The sequence below is a fragment of the Ranitomeya imitator genome, chromosome 10, assembly GCF_032444005.1.
Source record: "Ranitomeya imitator isolate aRanImi1 chromosome 10, aRanImi1.pri, whole genome shotgun sequence".
NCBI lineage: Eukaryota > Metazoa > Chordata > Amphibia > Anura > Dendrobatidae > Ranitomeya > Ranitomeya imitator.
Window position 1 is genome coordinate 22,384,154 of NC_091291.1, and position 13,209 is coordinate 22,397,362.

The 13,209-nt window shown below is 43.3% G+C and overlaps 1 protein-coding gene across 1 annotated transcript in view; it reads left to right on the forward strand.

The window, feature by feature from the left end:
* IGLON5 (IgLON family member 5) overlaps positions 1-13,209 on the forward strand; it is a 429,206-nt gene that overhangs the window by 295,923 nt on the left and 120,074 nt on the right. Inside the window, 1 exon segment of the mRNA XM_069742152.1 lies at positions 10,766-10,844. Coding sequence (XP_069598253.1) covers positions 10,766-10,844 — 79 coding nt within the window.

The window sequence follows — 13,209 nt, forward strand, 5'->3', positions numbered from 1 at the left end:
TCGAAACACAAAAGTCGCCGCTCAAAACTCGCCACGCGCAGAACTCGCCACATGCAAAAACTAGGCTCTTGCAAAACTCGCCACAAGTGCAAAATTCTCCTCATGAAAAACTCGCCACACGCAAAACTTGCACACGCGGAAAAATTGCCACATGCACAAAAGTTGCAACACATGCAAAAGTTGCCTCACACAAAACTTGCACATACTCAAAAGGCACCACACATAATACTCGCAATGCGCAAAACTCGCCATGCGCAAAACTTGCTGCACACAACTTGCTACACTAACCTGTCACATGCAACTCGACACACAAAAAGTTGCTACACGCATGTTGCCACACAAAACTCATCTCACAAAAGTCGCTGCATGCATGTCGCCACACGCAACTCAACACACAACTTGACAAACGAAACTCGCCCTAAAACACACACAAGTCTGGTATTATCCTTCAAAAATAAAAATCTGATTAATAAGCAGACAAACTACAAGAGCAACAAATGTACCATATAGGAAATACAGCAGCTGTCAGTCACATGACCTGTCTATTATGTGTATGTGTGAGCTAATATATACTGCCAGGGGGAGGGCTTCCTGTTGGCTGGGGATTTATCAGGCTGCCAATTTAGCTTACAAATACTGAGGTAAAAATACTGAGCAAATAATGTGTGAATGCGGTCTAATACAGGAGGAGATGACACACAGATATATACTATATACAGGAGGAGATGACACACAGGTATATACTATATACAGGAGGATATGACACACAGATATATACTATATACAGGGGAGATGACACACAGATATATACAATATACAAATGAGATGACACACAGGTATATACTATATAGAGGAGGAGATGACATATAGGTACATATATATACAGGAGGAGATGACGTACAGGTATATACTATATACAGGAGGAGATGACATACAGGTATATGCTATATATAGAAGATGACATGCAGGTATATACTATATGCAGGAGGAGATGACACTCAGAAATATATACAGGGGAGATGACACACAGGTATATACTATATACAGGAGGAGATGACATACAGGTATATGCTATATATAGAAGATGACATGCAGGTATATACTATATACAGGAAAACACCCAAAACACACTACAGTGAAATAAAGTCCACAGGGTAAACTACAATATATAATGCAAAACTTTATTAGAAAATAGTACAGATAAATGAACAGAACACACGACTAAAAAGTGACAAATCCTCCTACAGAAAAACCGGCGGCTAGAGAGCACGTGAGAACCCTGGGAGACATCCCATAATGACAAGCAACAATAAATATATAGGGGTCATAATGCACAGTGGCAAAAGTCTCCAGCAACCTACCTTACAATATAACAGGGACACACGCACTCTCCCGCCCTCCTCGACGAGCGTTTCGGAAGTATAGACTTCCTTCCTCAGGGGGCATGGGTAAGGAGGCATAAGCACGAATAAATAGGGTCCTGGGCCGGAAGCGTGCGCCGGACGGCATTGGCACTTGCGGTTCGCGAGCCGACTATCCCAACCTTGTATCTCCTTCCTAAGATACATAAGAACATCTCCTCACCACCTGGTAGACCAATCATTTCTGGCAGGGGGAACTTCCTAGAGCATGTTAATAAATGGATTGACTTTCACCTCCAACCTCTCGTCTCGGGCCTCCCGTCCTTCCTTAAGGATACTGGTGATTTGCTGCGCAGGGTCGACGGGTTGTGTTTGGGGGGTGATACTCTTCTGGTTTCAGCAGATGTTGAGTCCCTCTACACCAATATTAAACATACTGATGGCATTGCGGCCGTGCGGTTCTTTTTGGGTACATCTTCATTGTCTATGGATCTGAGGGACCTTCTGCTGGAACTATTGGAGTTCACCCTCACGCACAATTTTTTTGTGTTTAAGGGGTCCTTCTACCTACAGCTCCGGGGGACCGCCATGGGGGCGGCCTTTGCGCCGGCCTATGCTGGCCTCTTCCTGGGGCTGTGGGAGAGGGACCTCTTCCTGTCGGATGAACAGGGGTTGATGGACCGCGTCCCGTTTTGGACGCGGTACATCGACGACATCTTCTTCATCTGGCAGGGCACGCCCGTCGACCTTGGGCAGCTTATCTGTACTTTAAACAACAATGACCTGAATATACATCTGACGTTTTGCCAGAGTGATGTGTCATTGGATTTCCTAGATGTCACTATTAAGCGGGACCATTGTGGTGTCCTGCAAACCGACATCTATAGGAAAGAGACATCGACTAATACCTTGCTATTTGCCTCATCGGGACATCCTGGGCACATGATCCGTTCCGTGCCGATTGGTCAATTCCTGCGGCTACGGCGGATTTGTTCCTCGGATGTGGACTTCGAGTCTAGGGCGGATGAATTGAGACAACATTTTATTGCACGCGGGTATAGTCGTAGGGTAGTAAAGACTGCCTACCATCGAGCTAAGTATGCTTCTAGAAATGACCTATTATATAAACATAATAGTAAATCTAAGACGGATGACCAGGTGAGGTTTGTTACAACATTTAGCTCGCAGTCCAATAGGGTTCGTGCCATTCTGGAACGGGCATGGCCAATCCTTAGGGTAGACCCGGTTTTGAAAAAATTTCTACCACCTAGACCCTATATGTCTTTTAGGCGGGCTAGGAATTTGAGGGACCACCTTGTCTCCAGCCACTATCCTGAACGCCCGTTACCCACATTTTTGGATAGATTTAAAAAGAGTGGTGGATGTGTTCCGTGTGGTGGGTGCATCGCCTGCCCTAATATTGATCGGTGTAACAGGTTTTCCAATTTTGATGGTACAAAGTCCTTCGAGATTCGCCGACGTATTATGTGTACCATGAGATACGTAATATATTATGCCACGTGCCCGTGCGGCCTTATTTATGTTGGACTAACAACGCGCCAACTCAAGGTACGCACGAGGGAGCACGTGTTGGGCATCCAGGCGGCGGCCGGCCACGCGGACACCTCCACCCTCAAGACGATACCACGGCATTTTAAAAATCAACACAATTGTGATAGTACCCTGTTAAGGGTACGTGGTATTGATGCCCTGAAAATCAACATTAGGGGTGGTGATTTATCTGGACGACTGGCGAGGCTGGAGACAAGGTGGATTTGGACCCTGAATACGGTCCATCCATTCGGCCTTAATGAGTGCCTGTCTTTCGCCCTATTTCTGGAGTCCCCTGGGTGATGTGTACCAATGAGTGTGGATCCCCCCTATACATTGTTTTTAATTTTGTTTTTAACTCTATTTTTCTCTTTATTTTACTTCTTAGTGACTAAGTTGCGTTGTCGTATATGCTGTACACATGATGGGAAAGGAGTGGCCGAAGTTATGTCATCTACGGACGTCTATATGCTGGATTTGTTCCGAATGTGGTTCCTGGCTGTCTTATATGGATTATGTGTCGTTGCTAGGCAGGGTGTATTTGCTGTAACATATTCTTGTTTTGCTGCAATATGTATGTATGGATTGTATTGAATACACATATTTACGTTGTAATGGTATTTATGCTGCGGTCTTTACATATTCTGATATCTATTCCACTTATGACGTAATATTGTAGTGCTGGCATGATATTTATGTTTATATCTATATACCATACTATGCTGGCGTATTTATATTTTATCCGTTATATGGCACTGGCACATTAATTACGTAATGTTGATGCCTGCATTTTATTTTCTATCTGTTTGCACCATTACCTCTTTTGTGGTACATTTATTTAGGTGGGCATCCATCGTTCCAGTGGTTGCCGCTGCGTGTCTGCCGTGGGGTGCTTTCTTCTGTGCCCGTTGGCTCCGCCCATTGTCTGACGCGGTGGTCACATGGGGCCCCATGTGACCCGGCGTCTGCGGTGGGTAGCGGTGCCGGCGTGTGCCCGGGGGGAATGCGCCTGTTGGCCGACATGCATCGGCACCTCTGGCCCCCTTTATTGTTGCGGCTGCTATACTTATTCTATCTAGGTTGCAGCTGCATCCCTGCCTGGCAGGTGCCCTATATCAATATGGCCGTCGGTGTGCGCTGTGGGGCTGACTTGTGCCCGGCCCTCCCCTTTGGCTCCGCCCGCTGTCTGATGTCTCGGTCACATGTGATTCCATGTGATCTGACGTCGGCGGTTGTGCGCGGCCACTTGGGGTGGGCGGTGCCTGTCCAGCCGTCCGGCGCACGCTTCCGGCCCAGGACCCTATTTATTCGTGCTTATGCCTCCTTACCCATGCCCCCTGAGGAAGGAAGTCTACACTTCCGAAACGCGCGTCGGGGAGGGCGGGAGAGTGCGTGTGTCCCTGTTATATTGTAAGGTACGTTGCTGGAGACTTTTGCCACTGTGCATTATGACCCCTATATATTTATTGTTGCTTGTCATTATGGGATGTCTCCCAGGGTTCTCACGTGCTCTCTAGCCGCCGGTTTTTCTGTAGGAGGATTTGTCACTTTTTAGTCGTGTGTTCTGTTCATTTATCTGTACTATTTTCTAATAAAGTTTTGCATTATATATTGTAGTTTACCCTGTGGACTTTATTTCACTGTAGTGTGTTTTGGGTGTTTTCCTGTGGAATTGCAGTGTGTCCGTATATGTCCTGGGACATACTATGGGTTGTGTACGCAATAAGGATATCTTGTAGTATCATGTTGCCCCATAGTTTTATGTGGTTCTTTATTTCTTACTATATACAGGAGGAGATGACATACAGATATATACTATATACAGGGTAGATGACACACAGGTATATACTATATACAGGAGGAGATGACATACAGGTATATACTATATATAGAAGGAGATGACATTCAGGTATATACTATATATAGGGGAGATGACACACAGCAGGTATATACAGTGGGGCAAAAAAGTATTTAGTCAGTCAGCAATAGTGCAAGTTCCACCACTTAAAAAGATGAGAGGCGTCTGTAATTTACATCATAGGTAGACCTCAACTATGGGAGACAAACTGAGAACAAAAAATCCAGAAAATCACATTGTCTGTTTTTTTAACATTTTATTTGCATATTATGGTGGAAAATAAGTATTTGGTCAGAAACAAACAATCAAGATTTCTGGCTCTTACAGACCTGTAACTTCTTCTTTAAGAGTCTCCTCTTTCCTCCACTCATTACCTGTAGTAATGGCACCTGTTTAAACTTGTTATCAGTATAAAAAGACACCTGTGCACACCCTCAAACAGTCTGACTCCAAACTCCACTATGGTGAAGACCAAAGAGCTGTCAAAGGACACCAGAAACAAAATTGTAGCCCTGCACCAGGCTGGGAAGACTGAATCTGCAATAGCCAACCAGCTTGGAGTGAAGAAATCAACAGTGGGAGCAATAATTAGAAAATGGAAGACATACAAGACCACTGATAATCTCCCTCGATCTGGGGCTCCACGCAAAATCCCACCCCGTGGGGTCAGAATGATCACAAGAACGGTGAGCAAAAATCCCAGAACCACGCGGGGGGACCTAGTGAATGAACTGCAGAGAGCTGGGACCAATGTAACAAGGCCTACCATAAGTAACACACTACGCCACCATGGACTCAGATCCTGCAGTGCCAGACGTGTCCCACTGCTTAAGCCAGTACATGTCTGGGCCCGTCTGAAGTTTGCTAGAGAGCATTTGGATGATCCAGAGGAGTTTTGGGAGAATGTCCTATGGTCTGATGAAACCAAACTGGAACTGTTTGGTAGAAACACAACTTGTCGTGTTTGGAGGAAAAAGAATACTGAGTTGCATCCATCAAACACCATACCTACTGTAAAGCATGGTGGTGGAAACATCATGCTTTGGAGCTGTTTCTCTGCAAAGGGGCCAGGACGACTGATCCGGGTACATGAAAGAATGAATGGGGCCATGTATCGTGAGATTTTGAGTGCAAACCTCCTTCCATCAGCAAGGGCATTGAAGATGAAACGTGGCTGGGTCTTTCAACATGACAATGATCCAAAGCACACCGCCAGGGCAACGAAGGAGTGGCTTCGTAAGAAGCATTTCAAGGTCCTGGAGTTGCCTAGCCAGTCTCCAGATCTCAACCCTATAGAAAACCTTTGGAGGGAGTTGAAAGTCTGTGTTGCCAAGCGAAAAGCCAAAAACATCACTGCTCTAGAGGAGATCTGCATGGAGGAATGGGCCAACATACCATCAACAGTGTGTGGCAACCTTGTGAAGACTTACAGAAAACGTTTGACCTCTGTCATTGCCAACAAAGGATATATTACAAAGTATTGAGATGAAATTTTGTTTCTGACCAAATACTTATTTTCCACCATAATATGCAAATAAAATGTTAAAAAAACAGACAATGTGATTTTCTGGATTTTTTTGTTCTCAGTTTGTCTCCCATAGTTGAGGTCTACCTATGATGTAAATTACAGACGCCTCTCATCTTTTTAAGTGGTGGAACTTGCACTATTGCTGACTGACTAAATACTTTTTTGCCCCACTGTACTATATACAGGGGAGATGACATACAGGTATATACTATATACAGGAGATGACATACAGATGTATACTATATATAAGGGAGATGACAAACATGTATATACTGAGGTGATGAGGTGAAAATGAGAGGTGTGAGGTGAAAATGAAAAGGTGTGAGTGCAAAATGAGAGGAGTGAGGAAAAATAGTGGGGTGATCAGAAAATGACAGATGTGAGGTTGAAATGACAAGTGTTAGGGGGGAATGAGAGGAGTGAGGGAGAAAATGAGAGATGTGAGGGAGAAAATGAAAAATGTGATTGGGAAAATGAGAGGCGTGATGGGAAAATAAGAGAAGTGAGGTGCTATAACTAACCACAGATATTTACTATGCCCAGGCAACGCCGGGCTCTTCAGCTAGTATATATATACACGTCTATTCTGCGGCTGTAGGAGACCCTGTAGTAGGCTCCCGCGTTCTCAGCGGTGGGGTTGGCGCAGGGGCCGCAGTCTCCATTGCTGTCCTGGCAGGTCCATGTTCCCGTCTCCGGCCTTCCATCCATACGATGAGAAATGCAGCAATTTGTAGGACATTCATCAGGCACATGTCTGCGCCTCCCGCATCCACCGCCACCTGGCGCTGGTACAAGGGCTCAGTGTGAAAATACATCACGGACCGCTTATAAACAATAACAATTAATGCAAGGAAAAATATATACAAATCAATAATGGCGGTATTAATTGGGCATGGTATGCTAATATTTTTATTTTAAATATAATTTTCGTCTTTGCAGCACAAGGAGGTATTATTCGTACTGTATTCTGCAGTATTATCTTGGCACCAGATGGCGGTATTATTCGTACTGTATTCTGCAGTATTATCTTGGCACTAGATGGCGGTATTATTCGTATTGTATTCTGCACTATTATCTTGGCACTAGATGGTGGTATTATTCGTATTGTATTCTGCAGTATTATCTTGGCACTAGATGGTGGTATTATTCGTATTGCATTCTGCAGTATTATCTTGGCACTAGATGGCATTATTTTTCGTATTGTATTCTGCAGTATTTTCTTAGCACTAGATGGTGGTATTATTTGTATTGTATGCTGCAGTATTATCTTGGCACTAGATGGCAGTATTATTCGTATTGTATTCTGCAGTATTATCTTGGCACTAGATGGCGGTATTATTCGTATTGTATGCTGCAGTATTTTCTTTGCACTAGATGGCGGTATTATTTGTATTGTATGCTGCAGTATTATCTTGGCACTAGATGGCGGTATTATTCGTATTGTATTCTGCAGTATTTTCTTAGCACTAGATGGCGGTATTATTTGTATTGTATGCTGCAGTATTATCTTGGCACTAGATGGCGGTATTATTCGTATTGTATTCTGCAGTATTATCTTGGCACTAGATGGCGGTATTATTCGTATTGTATGCTGCAGTATTTTCTTTGCACTAGATGGCGGTATTATTCGTATTGTATTCTGCACTATTATCTTGGCACTAGATGGTGGTATTATTCGTATTGTATTCTGCAGTATTATCTTGGCACTAGATGGTGGTATTATTCGTATTGCATTCTGCAGTATTATCTTGGCACTAGATGGCATTATTTTTCGTATTGTATTCTGCAGTATTTTCTTAGCACTAGATGGTGGTATTATTTGTATTGTATGCTGCAGTATTATCTTGGCACTAGATGGCAGTATTATTCGTATTGTATTCTGCAGTATTATCTTGGCACTAGATGACGGTATTATTCGCATTGTATTCTGCAGTATTATCTTGGCACTATATGGAGGTATTATTCATATTGTATTCTGCAGTATTTTCTTAGCACTAGATGGCGGTATTATTCATATTGTATGCTGCAGTATTATCTTGGCACTAGATGGCAGTATTATTCGTATTGTATGCTGCAGTATTATCTTGGCACTAGATGATGGTATTATTCGTATCGTATGCTGCAGTATTATCTTGGCACTAGATGGCAGTATTATTCGTATTGTATTCTGCAGTATTATCTTTGCACTAGATGGCGGTATTATTCGTATTGTATTCTGCAGTATTATCTTGGCATTAGATGGCAGTATTATTCGTATTGTATTCTGCAGTATTATCTTTGCACTAGATGTCGGTATTATTCGTATTGTATGCTGCAGTATTTTCTTAGCACTAGATGGCGGTATTATTCGTATTGTATTCTGCAGTATTATCTTGGCACTAGATGGCAGTATTATTCATATTGTATTCTGCAGTATTATCTTGGCACTAGATGGTGGTATTATTCGTATTGTATTCTGCAGTATTATCTTGGCACTAGATGGTGGTGTTATTCGTATTGCATGCTGCAGTATTTTCTTAGCACTAGATGGCGGTATTATTCGTATTGTATTCTGCAGTATTATCTTGGCACTAGATGGCAGTATTATTCGTATTGTATTCTGCAGTATTATCTTGGCACTAGATGGCGGCATTATGCGTATTGTATTCTGCAGTATTATCTTGGCACTAGATGGCGGTATTATTCGTATTGTATGCTGCAGTATTTTCTTAGCACTAGATGGCGGTATTATTCGTATTGTATTCTGCAGTATTATCTTGGCACTAGATGGCGGTATTATTCGTATTGTATTCTGCAGTATTATCTTGGAACTAGATGGTGGTATTCGTATTGTATTCTGCAGTATTATCTTGGCACTAGATGGTGGTATTATTCGAATTGTATTCTGCAGTATTATCTTGGCACTAGATGGCGGTATTATTCGTATTGTATTCTGCAGTATTATCTTGGAACTAGATGGTGGTATTCGTATTGTATTCTGCAGTATTATCTTGGCACTAGATGGCGGTATTATTCGAACTGTATTCTGCAGTATTTTCTTAGCACTAGATGGCGGTATTATTCATACTTTATGCTGCAGTATTATCTTGGCACTAGATGGCGGTATTATTTGTACTGTATTCTGCAGTATTATCTTGTCACTGTATACAGTGGTATTGTTCTGGCACTAGATGGCAGTATTATTTGTACTGGATACAGTCGAATAGTTCTGGCACTAGATGGTGATATTATTTGCACTGCATACAGTTATAGTTCTGGCACTAAATAGCGCTATTATTTATACTGTATACAGTCATATAGTTCTGTCTCTAGATGATGGTATTATTTGCACTGTATACAGTCATATAGTTCTGGCAGTAAATGGCGGTATTACGTATTATCTTGACAATAGATGGTGGTATTATTTGTACTGTATACGTTGATACATAGTTCTGACACTACATGGTGTTTGTACTGTATAGAGTTGTATAATCCTGACACCAGATGGCGGTATTTGTATTGTATACAGTCATATATAGTTCTGGCACTAGATGGTATTTGTACTGTAAACTGTTGTATAGTTTTGACACTAGATGGCGGTATTATTTGTGCTGTATACTGCAGTATTGTCTTGTCACTAGATAGTGGCATTATTTAGACACAGTAATATTTGGGCAGAATATGGTATTATTTGGGCTGTATAGTTGCAGTATATGGTGGTATTATTTCTACTGTATATTGCAGTACTGACTGGACACTATATGATGGTATTATTTAGGCTAAAATGGCAAATGAGATATTCCTATTTTTTCTAAAATACTGTCCCTCATCTTACCTGAACTTATAAAATATGTTGCACTTCGGTGAGGAACGTAGTCTTACGCAGCGCCCTAAACGCTACAGACCTAGAACCAGCAGGGGTTGGCCTGAGATTTTATAAGAAAACAGAAAAACTGTGAAAACAGCTCTGGAGTGTAAGACGAAGCAGGAGATCAGTGCAAGAGAAATAAAGCAAATTCTTCTACTATTGAGACCTGAAATGTTGTATATATGCAGTAAATGTGACAAAAACAGCGCCACCCCTGTCTACAGGTAGTGCATGGTATTGCAGGTGAAGAGCTGAGCTGCAGTACCAGGTGTGACCTGTGGGCAGGTGCGGCGCTGTTGCCAAATGTTTTTCTAATCCTGTCTCCACTGTCGTGATCTGCCTGATTATATTGTGGATTATTAATGGTTTTATCTCTCTCTCTTTTTCCCCTCTGCCCCTTTCTTCTTTTCCTCACCCTTCCTATCTTCCGTCCTCCCCTCTCGCTCCCTCCATGACCCCCCATTCCTGCCTCTTCTCATTCCCTCCTATCTGCTCCTCTTTATCTGCTGCTCCATGCACATCTCATTCCATGTTCCTCCTCTGCTATCTGCCTCCTCCTCTACACCTGGCCTCCGGCTCTGCTGCCCCCTCTCCTTTGCTCTCTTATCTCCCCTGCCTAGTTCTCCTGGTTGAATGCTCGGAGTTTGTCCCTCCAGATGGTAATTACACAGCCTGTCAAGGGGATAACGTCACTCTCAGGTGAGTGCAGACACCTTCCCTGCCGCTGTCACTGCCCCGAGGAGATATCTCCATCTTCTGCTCCTTAATGCGCTGCGAACACTTTCCTATAGGAATGCTATAATTACTGCTGCCCGGAATAATCCCTATAGGTCTCCGAAGATGTTACTGTGGGTGTCGAACGAGTATCTGTTCTCCATAGGAGAATAAGCAGCTGCCCGGCATCTCTGGCAGCTGCTTATCTCTCTTCAGCTTGAAGGATCAGGCATGTTGAGATTCCATATGCCCAATCCTTTTTGATCTCTCTTAAGGTTACAGGATCAGGCGTGTTGCAATCACATATGCCCTATTCTTCTTTATCTCTCTTGAACTTGAAGGATCGGACATGTTGAAATTCCATATGCCCAATCTTTTTTAATCTCTCTTGAGCTTGGAGGATTGAGCATGTTGCAATCACATATGCCCAATCCTTCTTTATGTCTCTTGAGCTTGGAGGACTGGACATGTCGGAATCGATTGGACATGTCGAAATCGCTTATGCCCAATCCTTCTTTATGTATCTTGAGCTTGAAAGATCGGTCATGTTCAAATTCCATATGCCCAATCCTTCTTTATGTCTCTTGAGCTTGGAGGATTGGACATGTCGGAATCGCTTATGCCCGATCCTTCTTTATATCTCTTCAGCTTGCAAGATCGGGTAATTCTGAAATCACATATGCCCAATTCTGTAATGCCTGCTGCAGCACAGTAGAACAAAACCTCCACTAGGGGGTGCGGGTGAAGGAAAATAGGTGCACTCGCAGAGACATAACAGAGCAGCAGGCAGGAGCCACTAGGTGGCAGAAGAGTAGTCAGAAAAGCCGGGTCAGCAACAGAGAGGGAACGAAGTACCAGAGGTCACATCAATACACGTGGTCAGAAACAAGCCAAAGAAGTCAGAGCCGGTCGGGAGCAGGAAAGTCAGAGAGGGAAGACAATGAAACAGGTCAGGGGACAAGCCGAGTCAAATACCAAGAGGTCACAACACAGAGAGCGAGTACTACAACGAGTGAAGTCACAGGGGAAAACAGGAACGGGACCTAGGTAAACGGGCAGAGGACAAGTCAGGGTATAACGGGGTCAGCTGCTCATGCCAGAGACAGGAACTACAACTGACACTGCTTGCAGGTAACAGCGGACTGAAATAGCCAGACAGATCCCAAAACGAGGCAAGGAAGAGTAACCCCCGCATGACCATCCCGGGGAGAAAATAATCAGGAACAAACCCCGGACTGGATCATGACATTCTTTCTTTCTTGAACTTGAAAGATTGGGCATGTCGAAATAGCATGTCTTTTTTTTTCCTGTAACAACTGCCATCAACGGAGAGTGAAACCTTCTAAAATGGCGGGGTTCACACTTCATCTCGCTTGTATGACCAGTTTATATACTCGCTAAATCTCAAAGGGGTTGTCCAGGATTTTAAGAGTAGTCGATGAGATAAATTGTAAAAATAACCCGAATTTGCCTTTCTAATCCTCTGTTGCTTCAATGCCGTTGCTCCAGTGGTCTTCACCCGTCCTTTGCATGATTTACTACAACCAATCACTGCCCTCGGTGATCACATGGCCTGCGAGCACGTATCACCACTGACTTCCAGCAATGGTCATGTGAATGATGTGGTTGGCGTCATCGGACTGGAGAGGACCACTGGAGCAACAGCGCTGAAGCATTGATTTGTATTTATTTTTTTTAGCCCACGTTCTTAGAATCTTGGATAACTCCTTTAAGTTCTTGTTCTTCACTAGTCTGACAATTGGTCCCAAAAAATGGTTGCCAGGTGGACGTTTGCTCTTGTGCACCACAAAAATGGTGGGGAAATGTCTTATGGAGACGCGACTTGTAGCTTCTGGCCATGGGTGCAACGTTTTACCAGTACCCCTCATTACCATATGTCCTACTGGTTTCCTCTTCTACACCAGTATAGCTTTATGGTCCAGGTACAATGGTCACCTCCCAGGAGATATCTAAGCTAACCTTTCCCAGTAGATTTCGTAAGGTTCCTTGGACTTCCACATAACTGAATGTAGCAAATTTTAAAAAATTGCCTATTTAGCGCCACCCAGTGGCCTGGAGGAGAACCTGGCATTAGACCAGGGTGACTACTGTGACCCAAGGTTGGTACCATGTATAGTCATGATGGACCTCATGATGGACCTCAATGGACGGCGTTGACTTGGATCCATTCTGCGCCATTTGTATCCATCACTTATGGAATGTTCGTGTGATTTTTGTCATTTCAGCATTTTTTTTTTGGATCATTTTTATAAAAAATCTTCGCTCTTACCATTGTCCTTGGCGTGAATGAATATTGTGATTTTGCTTCCATCCGACAACAATAGCAGTA